At 37.0% G+C, this 20,635-nt stretch overlaps 1 protein-coding gene across 1 annotated transcript in view; it reads right to left on the bottom strand.

The window, feature by feature from the left end:
* Positions 1–20,635, bottom strand: part of CNST (consortin, connexin sorting protein) — a 51,415-nt gene that overhangs the window by 16,937 nt on the left and 13,843 nt on the right. The window contains exons 2-8 of the mRNA XM_012644400.1: positions 12,597–12,802; positions 11,025–11,055; positions 9,076–9,162; positions 8,532–8,646; positions 5,739–5,760; positions 5,453–5,549; positions 751–1,649 (exon numbers count right to left, since the gene is read on the bottom strand). Coding sequence (XP_012499854.1) covers positions 751–1,649; positions 5,453–5,549; positions 5,739–5,760; positions 8,532–8,646; positions 9,076–9,162; positions 11,025–11,055; positions 12,597–12,802 — 1,457 coding nt within the window. The remainder of the gene's footprint in view (positions 1–750; positions 1,650–5,452; positions 5,550–5,738; positions 5,761–8,531; positions 8,647–9,075; positions 9,163–11,024; positions 11,056–12,596; positions 12,803–20,635) is intronic.

The raw sequence follows: 20,635 nt of genomic DNA, 5'->3' as shown, positions 1-20,635 counted from the left end.
AAAGAAAGGCAGCTAGTATCCTTATTTTCAGAGAGGGAAACAGCCTTAGAGAGATAAAAAGTGATTTCATGAGGCTAATAACTAACTGGTAGGACTGTATTGGAACTAACTGACTGAATTCTGTTCTTTCCACCATGCCAAGCCATCCTGGTAAGGGGGCTGTAGTTGCAGTATGGTTTTATCTTTTCTTTTTCCAGACTTTTTATTGTAATATCTAACAAAGGGAATAGTTATTTTTCCTTGATCTTTTTTTTTTTCTAACTTAATAGCTTAAAAATGAATCCAATATCCCCTTGTGTTATATTTTAAAATATTTCTTAAAGAATTTTGAAAATATATTAACAAGAGGAAGAAACAGTGAGTACATACTATATTTTATCTTCTAGAGGTATGAGAAGAAAAATGAGATTTCCTTATTGGAATGTGACTAATCTTGTTTTGATAATAATTTCTGGGACTGCCAAATAAAAGTCAGGACTATTTAAAAAAAATGGTTACATATAATAACGCTTACTATATCTGGAGGCATGCAATATAATCTCTTGAAGTATAAACATTATAATGCTTAAAAGTCATTTTATTCAACAGATATAAATTTAAAAACTACTAATAATTAAAAATTTATGTTAACTAAAATTTTCCCTCATGTTCAAGACCAGGGAAAACTTACAAAAACAAGGCCATATTTAGTACATATATTAGTTTTTAAAATTTCACTCTATTTTTAATTGTAGTTCATCTCTAATTTACCTCTGCAATCTCTATCCTTTTCGCAAGATCATCAAGAGAAAGAGAGCTATCATCAGAAGGCAGATTCTCCTGTAGACTGTAGGATGCTTCTTCAGGAGAAAGATCTTGAAGGAGATCAGAGTCTTCCTCTTGGTTATCTTCATACAAAAGGGAATCTTCAGTATCTTTTAAGCATCCTTCTAAAAGGCTGTTCAAATAGTCTTCTGTTTCTTTATTGAGTTGGTCATTCTTGTCTCCCTTTTCCTCTGGGGCCATATACACCTCTGGAAGCAGTGTACTTAAGTCAGATATTTTATTATTTTCACAACGTACATTCTCAGAAGCCTCTGAGTCAGCCTGGCCCTGTGGTGATTTTCCATCACTGTCTGTAAGATCAGGTTGCAGCAGCTCATTTAATTCATTGTTCTCAAGTTGGTCTGTGGGCAACGCCTCAGAAGCATCCTGAAGTGGCAACCTGAGTTCTTTTCTTTGAGGCCGTGAATTTTTACCCTCAGAAATCAGCGCAGGAGAGATATGGTCACAGCCTGGTAAAATCAATGGTTCTGTCACTGACTCGCTGGAGGGTAATACCTTAGGGTCTTCAGCAATGCCCTCTATTTTGGCTACATCCCGGCAGGCCTCTGTTTGAGCCGGCTGCAAGTGGCTGTCATCACCATCACAAGCATTCTCGGAAGAGTCCGGCCCAGACCTGTTCCCGGCCGTCCCTGAGGACTGGGTGTGGAGCTCCAGTGTGCCTTCAGTGCTGCAGAGTGGCTCCTCCATGTGGTCCTTTCCTGCAGTTACCAGAAGGATTGGGGAATCTGCCTGCCCATCCATCTGATTACAGCAGGGCCTGCTCCCGGGGGGCTCTTTATGTTGGCTCTCTTTACTTGGTTCTGTGCCAAGACAAGTTTTGCTCTCTAAAGACGAAAAAAATAAGTTGTTTAAAATGTACAACACTTTGTATAGGAGAAAAGAGAAGGGACATATGAATAATATGTGTAATACAACAATATTCTAACCCTCTCAAATAGAAATTCTATCTGTTGCATAATAGTGTCTTTAGGTAGAGAAAATACCTAAAATATTTAGTAAATAATACTTTACATATAACATAGATTATTCAAAAGCATGTTAATATGAATAAATAATTTAGTTCTCATGATAACTGAAGGTCATTATTCAAAGGTTTAAAAGATATTCTTCACTTTATTGGCCTTATACATTTAAATAAATACATCTATTGACATTTTCCATTTAAATGAAGTGAGAAAAATCATTTTTAATATATTTAAGACATGGCATATTAAGTAAATATTTTTACATGATGAACCTTAGTAATACATTTATAATTTAAAATGTAAGAAAAGTAATATTGCTCTGGTTTACCAAGACTAAAGGAATCAAAGTCTGTTCTGTTCAAATTTGTAATCTGAACATAATACCCTTAATAAATGTGTTTGCAAATTACTTAAAGAGAGGCAGCAAAGGGTAGCAATAAAAAGAATACCTTTTGGCAAAAGGCAGAAATAGGTTTGAATTTTGATATCTCTGTCCATTTCTACTTTAAATAAAATCAACTTAGAATATTTTTCTTTCACTTTAAAAGTAAACAATTTAAATCCTTTGTGTAAATAATGAATGGGAATTGCAGAGATTGCTAGATAGCAGAGAAGCTTGCTCACCCTCAGTTTACTGGTGCATTCAGCATTCCTATCTCAGAAGTTTTAACTTTTTTAATAGTCATGTTTTGCTTAATTTATACAAATAATGGCTAAAGGTGAGAATAAAAGATAAAATATAATTTTATTACATTTGATTTTCTATTTATTGATACTTTAATAATTAGCAACTGACAATTGAGGCCTATACCATACCAAAGAAAAGGCATTACTTCAGTATCAATCTCTGATGTTTAAAAAAAAGAAAAAAGAAAAGGCATTACTTAAACGCCATCTTCAGATTTCAGAGAATCAGGGACTAAGGTTGACCACTTCAACTCTGGATTGCTGGGAGAGGAAGCTGTTCGCTAGAATTAGTAGTACTTCCCCCAACACCCTGACTCAAACGTCACAAGAGGGTCAGGAGGAGGAAAAGGTCATCTTTTAGGAGAGTACAGCATTCCTTCTCTCTCCCTACCCTAAAGAATCAAAGTTTGGGAGACTGCAGGAAAATACATGGACATTTCACTCCCCACAGGTTGTCTGCTTTGCCACTGAGCTTCCTGGCCTGCCCCTCTGTGAAGATGGGGAAGGTTAGAGCAATGAGGGCCACAGCCAGGTGGAAAGGGGGCCAAGCCACTCCTCCACAAGCTCTCAGTGCGCAAAGGTTCAGAAGATGGCCCTCAAAACATGTCCATAGGATTCACAGACCGCATGAGATTGGGGACTATAGTCCCACAGGTACTGTTAAGGCACAGGGCAGAGAGAGCCCCACATTAGTGGAATGGGTGTGCTGCCCCTAGCTGAGGGTCAGTTACCTAAAGGACTACAAACATCTAGTAGAGTGAGTTGTTCCTCCTCAGCTGGTCCTGCTGGAGCCACCATGCGTCCCTCACAGAACAACCTGCATTGAGTCATAAGCACTAATCCAGCTAGCTCCAACTGCAAGCATACTATTTTCCCAGCCCCTAGCAGGCACGGGGTTGACAGAGAAGAGCTTTGAATAGAGTGAGATTTAAGTCTTAAAAAGAAGTTTGGAATTCAATATGACTAAGTCCTAAAGAATGAAAACTGAGACTATTTAATAGCTATAGGTGACTGAAAAGTTACAGAATCAGTCTGATATGCTATTACATGAGTGGGAAGTAAGGTAGTTGACTGCAGTTACTGGACAAAATACAACCACTTAATGTATCTAATGAACTGAAATACCACTTACGTGGTATAAGTAATAAAGATTATCCACAGGTACAATGCATTATTTACAAAATGGCCTGAAAATTGTTGCTTCATTACATTATTTAGGAACAATACAAAAAAAATAGGAAAAAAACCCACATAATTTTTTTTTTTTTTTTTGAGACAGAGTCTCACTGTATTGCCCTGGCTAGAGTGCCATGGCATCAGCCTCGCTCACAGCAACCTCAAACTCCTGGGCTCAAGCGATCCTCCTGCCTCAGCCTCCCGAGTAGCTGGGACTACAGGCATGTGCCACCATGCCCGGCTAATTTTTTCTATATATTTTTAGTTGTCCAATTAATTTCTTTCTATTTTTAGTAGAGATGAGGTCTCGCTCTTGCTGAGGCTGGTCTCGAACTCCTGACCTTGAGCGATTCATCCGCCTCGGCCTCCCAGGGTGCTAGGATTACAGGCGTGAGCCACCGCGCCCGGCCTGACATTTCTGTTTTAAACTTACTGTTTTTATCAGACTTGGGCAAGATTTCTTTCCATAGAATTTAGTTCACACCCCCTCATAAAATGGTTATTATTAGGATGTCTGGATTATTGAAGCTTTTGACAACCCACACAATTTACTTAGCAGAAGCATGCTGCATTCAATTAGAAACCAGAAGACCCAGGTTCTAGTTGTGAATCAAAGCACCAAGCAAGTGACTTAAACTTGGTGCCTCAGTTTCCCCATGTATACCACGTGTATCACAGCAGAGGCCAAGTTAGAGGTAGTGCCAAGCTAGTACTGGGCAGCAACCAGTGCTAAGCCTCAAATTCAAACAAACAGCCTGTAATAGTACTCTTCTCGATGTGCACGACATAGAGACACATCCATACCCAAACTAGGTGGTTATTTTGTGATTTCCCCCCTTTAAGATTCTTATGAAGCTCATTTTACTCTGATTTCTGATATAAAAATGACTGGAAAAGAAGGAACAGGAAGAACAGGGTATAGTAAGATTGACCTAAGGTGATATTCCTAAATTGCCTTGTAACAGAAAAGAAGGTAAATTAATATTTGAAAAAATCAAAAGGTACTTTGTAAAGAGTTAAAGGCTAATTAAACTGACAGTGCCATCATCATCTTATATCTTCAGGGCAACTCATCCAAAACACCTGATACTTCCTCTTCAACATCAAGGCTCTCAAGCCCAAGAACATGAAGCCCAGGAATATAAATTGGTAATAAAATCAGACATCAAGAAAAAAACACACCCTAAAACATATTTATCTATCTATAAAGATAGATGTTTAGGAAATGTTTTCTAAATGTTTAGGAAAACATTTAGAAAAAAGTTTCTAAAAATCTTTTGACATAGGCACAGGTGGTATAAAATACATCATAAAGGCTTTAGAAATGTATATGCGCAAATTAAAGTACATCATAGGTTAGTGAACAGAAAAGTAAAAAGATATATTGCCATAGAGAAATTATCAAGATTTAGAGCTTTAAATATCTAGATTTACAGAACAAATTTCTGGTAAAGTCCATACAATAAATGTTGGCTTTTAAGCAGAAAATACTGTTTGAATACACCAAACCCAATTCTATTTTAGAGTACTACTGTACAATTTTTTCTTATTCTGTTAGACACATATGACCATCTATTGAAAACATGAAAATAACTTTATAGTACCTACTGCTAGATGTCTAAAAATTGGAGTTACATAACATAAAAAAATCTTGCTTTGCTATTTTTCTAGGGGAGGCATATGTACAAAAATGTAAATGCAAAAAAATTCCTTCATAGCAATTCAGATGTAACACTTCTAAAATATTGTAGGAGGCAAGTATCTTTTGAATTTCTACCTAACTTAATTTAAAAACATACCTGACTCTTTGGCTGTAGCTCCTCTTTCCTTTGGATCTTCAGACTCTATTAACTGTGTAAAGCATTTCCTTCCCAGGGACTTTTCTACAGCTGCTATCTAAAAAGTTTAATATAAAAAAAAAAAGAACAACAATAAAAAAACCACAACTTTTTTTTTGGAAACTCTTGCATTAAACTAGAAAGCTAAAAATAACTTGAGAAAGATTTGTTTTCTAAAACAGTCCATATAACAGACATTACTCTAACATTTTTCCTATAAATATTTTCAAAAGAAATAGTCTCTTACCTTATGCTTGTATAAATGAGGACTGTAGAAAAAGAGAGAAAAAAGAATTAAAAAAAAATTACAGCAGCAATACACTTCCAAACAAATGTCACTGAAATGGCTATAAAAAAAATACAGCTTCTCTGGATTCTAATATTAGCACAGAACAGTTCCAGGGCTGAAACATTACCACTAGTTTACATAGTTCAAAGTACAGCTATATCATGTGTTTAATCTCCTTAGATAGCCAATTACTACTGAAAACTCCCAAAGAAGCTACAAATGCTGATATCCAGAAGAAAAAAAAAAGAATGTTAACTTTTTGCTAATAATGAACTTAAAGACTATTTGACATACATAGATTTTTAAAGTTTCAGTTTATGTCATTACAGTTTAAAATAAATTATGGCAGGAGATAATCTTTTTGGAATTATCCATGGAAACAGATAACAAAAAGGTAGCTTTTATTTTATTTTTAATTTTTATTTTTTGAAACGGTCTCGCTCTGTTGTCCTAGCTAGAGTGCAGTGGTATGATCATAGCTCACTGCAACCTCAAACTCCTGGGCTCAAGTGATCCTCCTGCCTCGGCCTCCCAAAGTGCTAGGATTACAGGCATGAGCCACCACTCTGAGCAAAAGGCAGCTTTTAAATATTAAATTTTAGGGAATACTCAAGATAACAGAACATGTATATTCATTAAAGGCATGTACAGAAATGTGCATAGCCACTTTATTCATAATATTAAAAAACGAGAAACAATCCAATGTCTTATTCACAGTATTAATAGAATGAATAAATTGCTGCCTACTAACACAATGAATCTGCACACCAATAAAAACAAACTACTGTTACACATGCAACATATAACACAGAGTGATGGGTGCAAGAAGCTAGACACAAATATCTATATTCTGTATGATCTCACTTATATGAAATTACAGGACAGGCAAATATATTATTATAGAGCTCAGATAGTGGTTACCATGGGTGGTGGGTTTGGACTTGGTATGTGCATGAGGGAGGCTTTCAAGGGGCTGGAACGTTCTGTATCTTATACCTTGCTCCAAGCAGTAGTCACATAGACATATATGTATATAAAAATTCATCAAGCTTGTATACTTTACGTATAATTCAAAAATATTTTTAAATATTAAAAAAATTTAAGAGTAATATTTGGGGGGAAATATCCAATTTTTTTTTTTTTTTTTTTGAGACAGGGTTTCACTCTGTATTGCCCATGCTGGAGTTCAGTGGCCCAGTCATAGCTCACTGCAACCTTGAAATCCTGGGCTCAAGTGATCCTCCCACCTCAGCGCTCAGAGTAGCTAGGACTATGGTGCACACTACAATTTTAATTTTTTGTAGAGACAGGGTCTTGCTATATTGCCCAGGCTGGTCTTGAACCCCTGACCTCAAATGATCCTCCCACCTGGGCCTCCCAAAGTGTTGGGATTACAGGTGTGAGCCACTGAGGCTGGCTGGAATTATCCAAATTCTAAAGCATAAAGACATCATGCTCATATTATGTTCAATATGTATTTGTTTCTTAAATATTTAAAACATTTATAACACATTAAGAAGTTATTAGTTCCCTAGGATGGGCAGGGGAGGTGTCTTATTTTGAGTATTTTAAAAGTAAGAAAATGATCTTCTTTACTTTAAAAGATTCCATTATTTTAAAATGCTCTGAAGTTGAAAGTTAACCCATTTAACATGTTAAGTAATTAGGTTATAATTCAGAATCCCTGAAAATGCTGTTTTAAAGGTTCAAATTAATGAACACAAGAAAATGGTCATTATGAGATTTGAATGAGGATCCACTTCTGAATCTAGAATCATACTTCAAAGGCTGGTCTCCAAAACAATGAGATCCAGAAGCAAGTTCTCTATCTGCTGCATGAGCTATGCAACAATTACTTGGCACTGTTTCATTATTAACAAATAGAGCTTTAGTTTTCTCTTTATAATTTTGAGAGAAAAGTAGAGAAAGCTATCAACAGAATGCAAAGTATTTTAGCCTTTGTATTGAAGATTTGTGTTCTAAATTCCAGAAATCTGCACTAGTTTAAACACTATTATGTCCCCTCATCTTTGAATTCTGGGTCTTCAAATAATGAATATTTTTAAAAGTAAGTGCTTTATTATTACTATAATTTAGTCTAAAAAATCTAACTTCTTGCTGGGTGTGGTAGCTCATGCCTGCAATCTCAGTGACTCAGGAGACTGAGGCAGGAGGATCCCCCTTAAGCCTAGGAGTCGAGGCCACAGTGTGCTACGATCGATTCTCTATACTCTAACCTGGGTGACACAGGGAGATACATCTTAAAAAAAAAAAAATTCAACTCCCTGATACAAATTAAGCAACTTAAAATTATCTGGTAAATGTAGTTTCCTTATGCAGTATTTTGGTTAAATACTGTCCTATATTTGCTTTACAGCATTAGGCTACTCTTGAGAGTTTTTTTTTCTTTTTTATTACAACATACAAACATTAACAAACAACTAGAATAAAAAAATCCGAATACACAATTATGCTTATCTGAATTGCTTAATCGCTTATCAAAAAAAGATAAAAATTAGAGGTTATAGTTTTGAATTTCTAATTAGAAAGATCCTTTGAACCTATGTAAAGTTGACCTTTTACTGAGTTCTGTATAAGAAATACATAAAAGCTGGGAAAGAACCTAATAATTTTATTATACCCATTTTAATTTTTCCAGTTGAAAAAATTAACTAAACAAAGAAATAGATCTTGTATATCAAATGTGCAATGCTATTCCAACCCATCCTAAGCAAATTCTGATATACTTACTCTTGATGTGTTGTGCAAATTTTAGTAAGCCGTTCAAAATCTTCACCATTAAATCCTTTTTCTGAATTCCTTAGAGGCATAACTGTATGTGGTTGTACAGTTTTCCATTTTGTTTCTAAATTTAAAATATTTGTTAGTCACTGGCTCTTACAAAACATATTTAGGAGGGAAAAAGAGTTAACTGATAAAGATGAGCATGCAAAATTGTCTTCTCAAACCACCCCAAAGTTAACACAGTTAGAAATAGCTACGTCATTACTTTTCAACGTAAGTAAATACCATCCCAGAGACTAAATTAGCCAGTAGGGCTTGAAATGTGATCAGAAGAAATGCAAACAGTTGCAAGTATTCTTTTCTTGGCATTGATACAAAGAGCAAAATACAAAGAAAAAATTTTCTCACATGCTACTTTCTTTGTAACATTAACTTGACTATGGAAACATCTATTTTCTGATTTACAAAACCAGGTCATATGTGTTAATTTTCTAGATAGAAACTTGTTAGATTACTGATAATTGCACATTTTACGTTAGTCTGTACTCACCCCACTGGTCTTGAATGGCAGAAAGATTTGCGAGCAATTGCTCATGATACAATCGTTCAAGCTGAATGAATTTCATTGCTTTCTCATCTGAATAGAACATTTGAGGAAAATAGAAATTCAGTCTATTTAAATAATCCCCACATTTGAAGAGGAATGTCCTATAAAAATTGAGAAACTTGCAGCTTACCAAAGAATGATAAGACTCTAAACATTTTTAAACTGAAACACGTAAAGTAATGTTTCTTGGTTTTGAAGTAGGTACATTTTCATGTAGCATATGAAGTAGCTATTCAGATTCCACACTATCAGCAAGCAATAGAAACTAAAAGGTTTTAATACTCAAGGAATGTCTGCTTGCTAATATATTTCTAGCAGAGTCAATTAGAAGTAATTTAAGGAAACAAGATACACACGGAATCCTGGAATCTACATGTTTCCCTTTTTAATTTCTCTCCTTCCTTTCTGTCAAGCAACTATGTGATTCTCTGGTCAAGTGTTTGTTCCTGTTTCAAATCACCTTGATCCTGTATTATTTCCCACTGAATGCTTTTCTCCCAAAAGGACAAAGGATCATATGCCTAAACAATGACAGAGGAAAAAATCACATGGATTTTTTGTAAAAATTTAATTAACTTCCCACAGCGATTTTCATAATTATCATGCAATTTCATTTTTTGGTAGATCTTGTGAACTGCCTCCTCATCTGTACCACACATATTTGCATCTCATGAGGTCGAGACACACTGTCCAAATGTCTACCTTCCTCTGGGCAATGCTCTAAATGTTGACCCAGAAAAAAGGAAAAGAAAAACTCACTGTTCAGTTTTTTGTCCTTCCCATGATCACTCAGAGGTTCAGTTCTTCCTCTCATTTGTAGTCTTAAAGATATCCCAGAGATCATAAATATTTAGGCCAGGGAAAAGCAAGAACAATTTCTTTTTTTCCTCTGCCCATGACTTAAAGTATACTAGTGTTCCTCAAACTTTATTGAACAGAAAAATTATCTGCAAAACTTGCTAAAATACAGATTCATGGGTCTGATCCCCAAAATCTCTGATTCTGACAAGAATTTGCATTTTTAAGAAGCTTCCATGAATGCTGATGCTGCTGGTCTACTCTGCATTGTATCATAAACTCATTATTTGTTTAAAAAAAACAAAGTGAGAGTTCCATCTCCATTTCTACCACAATTAGATTTCCAACATACTTAGTAATAAACTGTCATTGTCTGAAATTATACCAGTTTCCCTGACAGGTTTCATGATGGTAACTGTTTGTTTATCCCTCAATCTGGTCAGAAATGTGGTGAAAGTCAACAAAGTTAAGGGGAAAAGCAAACGACACCAATGAGGAAAAAGATACGTTCTTTCTAGAGAGTATATATTGGGCCATCCCCCCAAAAGAAAAGCAAGTTTAAAAAAATCAGGGAGGAAATCTTTCCCATACAACAGTTAATACGTGGCCTCACTTGACAACATTTATTTTGCTTATTACTAGTGAAGAATTAATCTTCCCTTTGTAGCTATATAGCTGTAATAAGACAGTCACAAGATTTTCTGTATATAATATACCTGAGATGATCTACTTATATGAATGTTACTTGGCTTGTACATTTGTTCCATTCAAAGGAAAGAAACCCCAATAGATTTTAAAATTTTATTTGTCATCAACATGTGCCCTTCCCCTGCTCCTGAACATAAATATTTAACGTTGGTAAAAAATAAAGGCTTATTTATGAAAGGTCAAATTTGAGTGGCTCTAGAAAATTTTCTGGAATGACAGAAATTTTCTACACCTTGCTTTCTGAGGTGGGTACCTACAACTGTCAAAACCCACTGAAATCATATGTCCTGTACATTTCATTGTATGTAAAGTATACCTCAATTTTAAAAAATAAATGATTCTCTAAGAGTTCTATGAATTTCTTTCTGTAATTAAGAAAAGGATACAGTCCTCTTCCTGGAAATAGGACTCTGCTATCTGTTAAAAAAAAAATAAAAAAAACCCAGAGAATATTAAATTAACATTTGGATGAAAAGACAGATTTGGAACAAATTAATACCTTGAAACTCCAAATGTCTCTGATATCAAACTAAGAGAACTCTTCTTGAACTACATTCATCAGTTGAGAAGAAATGTGACTGTCCACAGACATAGGACACAATCAATTCTGAAGTCACTCATCTCAAGCAAAGCAAACAGAGACATTCTTTACATAATAACCTCATTCTTCCTATTCTCTTTTTTCTTTTTTTTTTTGAGACAGGGTCTCACTCAGTCACCCAGGCTGTAGAGCAGTCGTGTGATCACAGGTCACTGCAGCTTCCAACTCCTGGGCTCAAGTGATCCTTCCACCTCAGCCTTCTGAGCAGCTGGGACTATAGTCACATGCCACTATGCCTAGCTAATTTTTTTTTTTTTGTAGAGACAGTGTCTCGCTATATTGCCAAGGCTGGTCTCGAACGTGTGCATCAAGTGATCCTCCCACTTCAGCCCTCCACAAAGTGCTAGGATTACAGGCATGAGCCACCATGCCCAACCTCACTATACTATTTCAAGTCAAATCTAACTTCCCAAGATTCATTAGAGTTTAGAACTAAGAACTACAAAGAATGAGAAAAATGCTATAGAGGCTTATAAGAATATAACGTGAGTGAAAAAATGATTCTGTTTATTGTAAGTTAAAAGGTAGAAATATGTCATATCATGTAAGACCTTAACACCCCATTTATTTCATTCCTATTTCACAAACTACCAGCTGGAGACCTCATAGGACATTAACTTTTTGGTCTGTTTTGATATTTAAGAAAAGTCTGCGCCAAATGCAAACAGTTGAGTAATAATATTTGGAATATGTACAAAGTGCTGCACATTATAAAGAATAACTAGATAAAAACTTCAGTGACTCAGGAGCTGGTCAAGGCTTGTCATCTACCAGATTCATCCTAAGGCATCTTTAAATTTAAAAATTCTTTGATTCTAAAAACTTTGGGATTTTTAAAGATCTTTATTTAGATACAACATTTATGAGTAAGAAGATCAATGAAAGGTGGCCTAACCACCTACCTAATAAAGGAAAATAAACTATCAAACAAAAAATAAGGAAAATACACTCACAACACAATTACACTCCTTGTTTTGTTTAATTAAAATGCCTGTGGCCTAACTCCTTCTCTCTAAGACTTTGTTTTCTCAGCCTTGAAGAGCCATAAGTGGACAGTATGAGTGCGAACTCCCCACTGCATTCTTGCCAGCACCAGATTCCAAGGACTCAGATAAAGTCAGTCTTACAGAGAGAAAATGCAGTTTCCATACTATATATTACATGAGATATATATTATATGAGTTTTATGTTGCCAAATTTCCTAAATTTCATACCAGCCATTAATCCGGGGTCACCGTCTGCTGGGCTTACCAATGATGGGGGGATAGAATCAATTGCAGAGAAATGGATTTTAGGTTATTCCAAACACTGGTACCAGGATTTTAGTGAGGTTGAATGTAAAGGGTGTACTATATACCTGATGAAGGCAAAGGGGAAGTGCTCTTGAATCCAACTGCTCAACTTCACCTCGTATGAGTGAAAACAAAGATTGCAGAACTAACTTTGGAGCATCTGGTTGATCATTAGCATTCACTTCAGCAGCATCTTCATCACTAACACCACGTGTGGCTGCATTTAGTATTTTTTCTTGCATTAAAGGTGCAACATCTCCTGAAGAAAGTCCTTCAAGAAGTAAAGAAAATGGCTGTTAGGATAGATTCCCACCAAGGTACAGTGTCTTAAAACCATCATACCTGCTAATCATAAAGCTTTCAAATATTTAATAAAACTAATCATATGAAAAGGAAAAAACCCAAGAACCGCAAGTTATTGTCCACATTAACACTGTGCTGACATCTGCGTACTTAGCATACACATAAACCACTTTTGGCAGAATTATAATTAAGAGTATTAATAAAGAGATCTGAAGAAAAGTATGGTGGTTAAAACCTGGCCACAAACTGGAGTCTACCAAAGGAAAACTGGATTACCTATAATTTGAAGTCCTGGCTTGCCCAAAATAAAACAGTACTGAACAGGAAGGTACATGTGTTTATCATGTGAAACAGCTAAAGAAGTTGAGCCTTTCTCTTTAAACTCTGGTCTGATGACATTAGAACTACTTCTGGATCCCGAGAGAGTGGCAGGAATTCAGATGTGAGAGCTAATGACCAGTGAAAATTTTTTCCTAATAAAAAGAAGTAACACAAACTTCTCAAAAATCATTAATAAATGCTCAACCCACAGCTCCTAAAATGCACCAAAATTTAAAAATTTAATTGTTATAAATTATGACTTCACCCTTCCCTGAAATCTCAGTATCAGTTCTAATTTTCATGTTCAAAGTGAATGGATTATCTGCCTATGTACATACCTTCAACTAGTCTACCTCAGAAAGGATCTTCCTCAGTAATATAGTATGTATGCACCATGACTGAGGCTGCCCTCCCTCTAGAGCTGCGGTCCCCAACCCCAGGCCACAGACCGGTTAAGAGCCAGGATGCAGAGTCCCCATCCGAACCGCCACTCTGTGTCAGCGGAAAAATTGTCTTCCATGAAACCGGTTCCTGGTGCCAAAAAGGTTGGGGACTGCTGCTCTGGAGTGTGCCCAGGACCCTGCCTTCTACTGCCTTCTAAACAAACCCACTGCTCTAGTGAGACTGGCCTAGTCTTCATCTCCCTAGTAAAATACTCCACCCCTTTCTGAGCAATTATGGATTCCAATAGCTGGAATATTTTCCTTCCATCTATGCCTACTTGTCTTCTACTCAAACAAAATCCATATCCTTCCCTATAACATGATCCTAAAGTCAACTTATTTTCCTCTGAATCCTGTATATGGCCTTATATTATGCTAGGTTGCATTATAGTAATTGGCATAAAGTTTCATCTTTATTAGATCATAACTCCTATAGCACAGGGGTTAATTTACATACCATGGTATCCCAATTATATCCAGGATAGTACCCTCAGCACTAAAATTTCAAGTGTTATATACTTCTTTTAAAAAAAATCACCTATAGTGATTACTTATATTTTAGAGAATTCTATTATTTTTTTCTTAGAGACAGGTTCTTGTTCTGTTGCCCAGGCTGGAATGTAGTGGTATGATCATAACTCACTGTCACCTCAAACTCCTGGGCTCAAGCGATCCTTCCGTCTCAGTCTCCCGAGTAGCTGGGACTACAGGCATGTGCCGCCAAGCCTGGCTACTTTAAAAAACTTTTTTTATAGAGCTGGGGTCTCACCATGTTGCCCAGGCTGGTCTTGAATTCCTAGGCTCAAGTGATCCTTCTGCTTTGGCCTGCCAAAGTACTGGGATTATAGGTGTGAGCAGCTCTTCTATAACTTTTATGTCACTTGGCCTATAGAAGTACAAGGCCCAGTGATCGTCCGCTATTTTGTAGGGACAATATTTACAAAAACATACGTGATTCTTCTGCTTTCTAATTTTCTAACCACAATGGTGGCAGAACCATGAGAGTGCCAACGTGGGACCAGGAATTTTCCATGGAGAACTACAAAGAGTTTGCTAAGGATGGCAAGCAGGAATTGTTCTGCAGAAACATAGCTACCAATATACTCAGAGGAAAGGCATGTGTAGTAATTGTTCTGTGGCAAATTGTGGTAAGTCAGAATTCCTTTAAACATACTTTAAAATTCATCAAAAGTGAGACAGTATGGTATAAGCAATTAAGAGTGTGAAGTCAGACTGCCTGGGATCAAATCTTGAGAGCATCACTTACTAGCAATATGATATTGGGCAAGTTACTTCTTCTCCCTCTGCTTCAGATTCCTTATCTATAAATTGGGGCTAATTGTGGTATGCTTAATAAGGCTGTGGTGAGGATTAAATGAGATAATCCATATAAAGCATGGACCACAGTGGCAGGCATACAGTAAATATTCAATTAATGCTCAAGAACTTATGTTTTTGTCTATTCATTTTAGACATAGGATCTCACTCTGTCACCCAGGCTGGAGTGCAGTGGTACCATCACAGCTCACTGTAGCCTCAAACTCCTAGGCTCAAGCAATCCTCCTGCCTCAGCCTTCTGAGTAGCTGGGATTACAGGTGCACCACTATCACAGCTGGCTAATTGTTTTTTTTTTTGTAGAGATGGGGTCTTGCTATATTGCCCAGACTGGTCTCAAACAATCCTCCCACCTTGGCCTTCCGAAGTGCTGGGATTACAGGTATGAGCCTGGCCAAGAATTTATGTTTTTAAAACTCAGCAAACTGCAATCAGATTAAGCTTTGTATGTCCCTAACACTGAGTTTGGAGTGTTATGCATTTTTGGTGACTTTCTTTTACACTAACACAAAATTTAACATTTTAACCATTTTAAAGTATACAATTCAACTGCATTAAACACATTCATAAAGTTGTGCAATCATCGGTACTACTCACTTCCAGAACTTTTTTCATCATCCCAAACAGAAACTCAGTACCCATTAAACACTAACTCCTCCTTCCCTTCCCTCTCCAACCCTAGAAACCTCTATTCTACTTTCTGCCTCTATGAAAGAGACAGAATATGCCTATTCTAAGTACTTCATTGCTAAGTGGAATCATAAAATCTTTGTCCTTTTGTATCTGGCTTATTTCACTTAGCATGGCTTCAAGGTTTACCCATGTGATAGCACACATACATCCATATGTAGCACATATCAGATTATCATTCCTTTTTAAAGCTGAATATAATTCCATTTTATATATATACACGGACACACCCCCCCACATCACATCACATTTTGTTTATCCATTCATCCCTTGTTGGATATCTGGGTTGTTTCTACATTTTGGCTATTGTGAAAAATGTTGCTATGAACCTTGGTGTACAAGTACTGTTTGAGTCCTTGCTTTCAATTCTTTGGGGCATAGACTTAGAGGCAGAATGGCTGGATTATATAATAATTCTATGTTTAACTGTTTGAGGAATTGCCAGTTTCCCTAGAGCTCTGTGATTTTAACTCTATCTCAACCACTGTCTTGAGACTTCAATATTTGTGCTGTTTTTTTCCCCATCTTTGAAACAGATATTACTTCCCAAAGATTAATTGGTTGAAGTTTTTAAATCAATGGCATCTTTATCTAAAAGGTGGTATCATAAAAAATAATAAATAGCAGTACTCTTTCATAGTCGTTCAATTTAATTCCGTACCTCTAGGCACAGTTCTTGCTATTAGAAGCCCTAAAATTAAAAGGCCTTGAGTGCCATAAGCAAAATGGCAGAACAGGCAGCTTGAAACTCCCAGGCCTCCACAGGAATATCGAAAAGATAACCAGAACTGTCAGAACCAACTTTGTCAGAACTCTGGAAAACAACGGTACAACAGAGTGACCGACCACTGAATCAAGAGAAAGGTAATGTAAAAATGGGAGCAAAGCTCTGTGGTGTTTTTATATGCCTTTGCCTCACCCCTTCCCCAGCTCAACAGTAGTGTTGAAGACAGCAGCCTATGTTCCCATGTGGGAACCTGGTTCTTGGTTCTGATGGGAGCAGAAAAGACCTTACTTGCAAGTGACTGTGTTTGTCCTAACCTGTCTGGAGCTACCGGAAGGACTGACACAAGGCACTTGCCTCTAACATCAAACTCAGAACCCATTCACAATGGAAACGCAATAGGCATTACTGGAAAATACTGTCAGATGATTGAAAACAAGCAGCCAACTGGTGCAAAAAGTTAAGGTTGAGACATAAAATAGACTGTTTAAAGCCAGGGAGAAAAAGTCAGGAAGCGACTTTCCTTGGGAAATCAGGACATTCAAAAGTGCCTATGTAAACTGTGGAATTTAGAAAACCACACCCATGTTCAGGATAGAACATACGCTTAGAAAAGACCTGTAAGCTCAGTGCAATGAGGAAGTGAGGCGGAAGCAGAATTATAAATGGCCTATGTGTTAAAGGAATACCTGAGCACAGAGCTTATCTGTAAAGACTGGAAAAGAAACACCAGCTAAGACTTCAGCAATCAAGAATAGCCAACCCTGAATAAGTGGGAGAAGCTGATTTCCAGAATTACCACATTGTAATATTCAAATGTCCAGTTAAAAAAACAAAACAAAACAAAGCATACAAGGAAACAGTATAGTGTAGCCCACTCAGAGGAAGAAAACAAATTGAGGAACAAAACAATTGACAGAAAACATCCCTGAGGAAGCCTAGACATTGAACTTAATAGACAAAGAATTTAAATCACCTTTCCTTTTTTTTTTTCTTTTATGAGACAGAATCTCACCCTGTCACCTGGGCTAGAGTGCTGTGGCATCAGCCTAGCTCACAGCAACCTCAAACTTCTGGGCTCAAGTGATTCTTCTGCCTCAGCCTCCCGAGTAGCTGGGACTACAGGCATGTGCCACCCCATGCCTGGCTAATTTTTTCTTTGTGTTTTTAGTTGTCCAGCTAATTTCTTTCTATTTTTTTTTTCTCTTTTTAGTAGAGAAGGGGGGGTGGGGACAGTGTCTTGCTCAGGCTGGTCTTGAACTCCTGACCTTGAGTGATCCTCCCACCTCGGCCTCCCAGAGTGCCAGAGTGCTAGGATTACAGGCGTGAGCCACGGGCCCGGCCTAAATCACCTTTCCTAAATATGCTCAAGGAACTAAAGGAAATCAGGAAAACAATGTATGAACAAAATGAGAATAAAAATAAGGACATATTATCAGTGTTTAATGGATACAGAGATTCTATTTGGGGTGACCAAAGTTTTAGAAATAGATAGTGATGATGGTTATAAAATATTATGGATGTAATTAATACCACTGAATGTACAGTGAAGCGGTTAAAATGGCAAATTTATGTTATATGTTTTATTGCAATAAAAGTAGTAAAAAAAAATGCCCTTAGTTCTGTGATTTTAAGCTATAATTCTTTGAGCCATTGCATAACTGAATTCCTTAAACCACCTTATCCACTAACGCTGATGCATATCTTGGCCATAATTTTGGAAGGCACATAAGAAATAAATTTTAATACATGATTTATGTAATTCCTACGCTAGATTCTCTGTGCCATGATCCTTTTTTTTCCTCCTACGTTTCCCCACTCTAAGGTTCTGGTCAATGCCATGAAAACAGACAGGAGAATGCTTACTGTTTAAATATCTTCAATCTTTGGCTAAACATATTGAAGTAGCAAAAAGGAAATATCTTTTTTTTTTTTTATTTCAGGGTATTATGAGGGTACAAACATTATGGTTACACTTTATGTCTTTGCCTCACCCAAGCGAGGGTTAGAGGCATGCCCTTCCCCTCTACAATGCTCCCTGTATCCTCTAGTTGAGGGTTTACCTCCCCTCCATCCCCCTAATCCCTGTAGAGTATTACTGCCATGTGAGCACCCTAGTGTTCATCAGTTAGTACCAATTTGATGGCGAGTACAAGTGGAGCCCATTCTTCCGATCTTGTGAGACCTCACTTTGGATAATGGGATTAAGTTTAATCCAGGAAAATGTAAGAGGTGCTAGGTCACTGTCGTTTCTTATATCCTTTCTTTTCCTTAACACTTGACACTGTCATTATGAGAGATAAATCTGAAAATAAGACAACTTCCTTCTGACCTGACCTGGGGTCAACGGGATATATTATGTAATTACAACACAATCACTTCTTGCTCCCCGTGCCACATTCTCTTCCCTCAGGCTGCAGCCTTTGCCTTCAGAGGGAGGAATGTTAAGAGCTTAGGCTGGGCCCTGTGCGGTGGCTCACACCAGTAATCCTAGCATTCTGGGAGGCCAAGGCAGGAGGATCGCTCAAGGTCAGGAGTTCAAGACCAGCCTGAGCAAGAGCAAGACCCCATCTCTACTAAAAACAGAAAGAAATTAGCTGGACAACTAAAAATACATAGAAAAAATTAGCCGGGCATGGTGGCGCATGCCTGTAGTCCCAGCTACTCGGGAGGCTGAGGCAGAAGGATCACTTGAGCCCAGGAGTTTGAGGTTGCTGTGAGCAAGGATGACGCCACGGCACTCTAGCCTGGGTAACACAGTGAGACTCTGTCTCAAAAAAAAAAAAAAGATTCTAGGAGGTAAGAAAAGTACTGACAAAAGAGGTAATTACGATAAAAGTCAAATTTATTTTCTAATTTTGCTTAATAGTGCTCCTAGTCATGCCACTCAAAAATCATCTTGTGACACACATAAACATAACTACCATTAAGAAGCACCAATCATTTTATGCTGGGTACTGTACAGATCACTTTACATACAGGATTGCTCATTTTAAGGACAATCTTGCAAGATATGTAGGATAAACCCTACTTACAGATGAGGTAAGAAGTTCAGGGACAGGAGTTCCTTCTCTAAAATCATATAGGTAGGAACAGGCGGAGCCAAGTTTCAAACCCAAAGTCTTCACTCTTTTCACTACACAAGCCTGACTCCAGACCACAGATCCATTTCCAAAGTTTGTTTTCCTCTAGCTATAGCCCTCTTTGTCATCCTTCAGCTGGCCATATTGTGAAGGCTTCCAGTGAAACAAGTCAGGGCACTGAACAGTGGCAAGTAAATTTAGAAAGGTCTTCCTTTCTCAATTTCTCTGTGTTGCCCATCTCTGGCTTCCTGTCATTTGCTGAACTGTTTTGTCAAATGCTTAGATACTATGGTAACTGGTGCAGAGTAAATAACTAATATTGTTATGGCAACCATAAAACACTTTTCTGAACTTGTCTCTTACAAACATAAAAAATGTATGGCCTAGTGATTGTCAGAGGTTGAGGGGAAGGAAAAATACGGAGTGACTGCTAATGGGTACATGATTTCTTTTTGGGGAGATAAAATGTTCTGGAATTATTGATAGATATTGGTGATGGTTGTACAACTTTATGAATATACTAAAACCATGAAACTGTACACTTTAAAAAGGTGAATTTTATGGTATGCGAATTATATCTCGATAAAACAAACCTGTGGCTATAATCAAAATCAGATATTAACAAGTATTGGCAAAGATGTGGAGAAACTGTAACCCTCATTCATTGCTGGTGGGACTGTAAAACGGTATGGCAGCTTTGGAAGACAGTTTGGTAGGTGTTCAAACAGTTAAGCATAGAGTTACCATATGATCCAGCAATTCTACGTCTAGCAATATATAACCAAGAGAAATAAAACATATGTCCACACAAAACCATGTACACAAATGTCCATAGGAACATTATTCATAATAGCCAAAAAGTAGAAACAACCCAAACACACATCAGCTGATGAATGCATACATGGAATGTGGTGTATCCATGCAATGGAATATTTGGCCATAAAAAGGGACAAAGTATTGATACATGCTACAACATGGGCGCACCATGAAAACATTATGTTAAATGAAAGAAGCCGGTCACCAAAGACCATCTATTGTATGATTCCACTGATATGAAATGTTCAAGCGGGGAGAAGGGGATGAAAGAAAAAAAAAAGAACATAAATGTATTTATTATCACTGAACTGTACACTTAAAAATGGTAAAGCTGATAAATTACATATGTATATTTCACCTCAATAAAAAATAATCAAAAACAAAAAAA

The sequence above is a fragment of the Propithecus coquereli genome, unplaced genomic scaffold, assembly GCF_000956105.1.
Source record: "Propithecus coquereli isolate 6110/MARCELLA unplaced genomic scaffold, Pcoq_1.0 Scaffold210, whole genome shotgun sequence".
NCBI lineage: Eukaryota > Metazoa > Chordata > Mammalia > Primates > Indriidae > Propithecus > Propithecus coquereli.
This window is presented reverse-complemented; position numbering and strand designations above follow the sequence as displayed.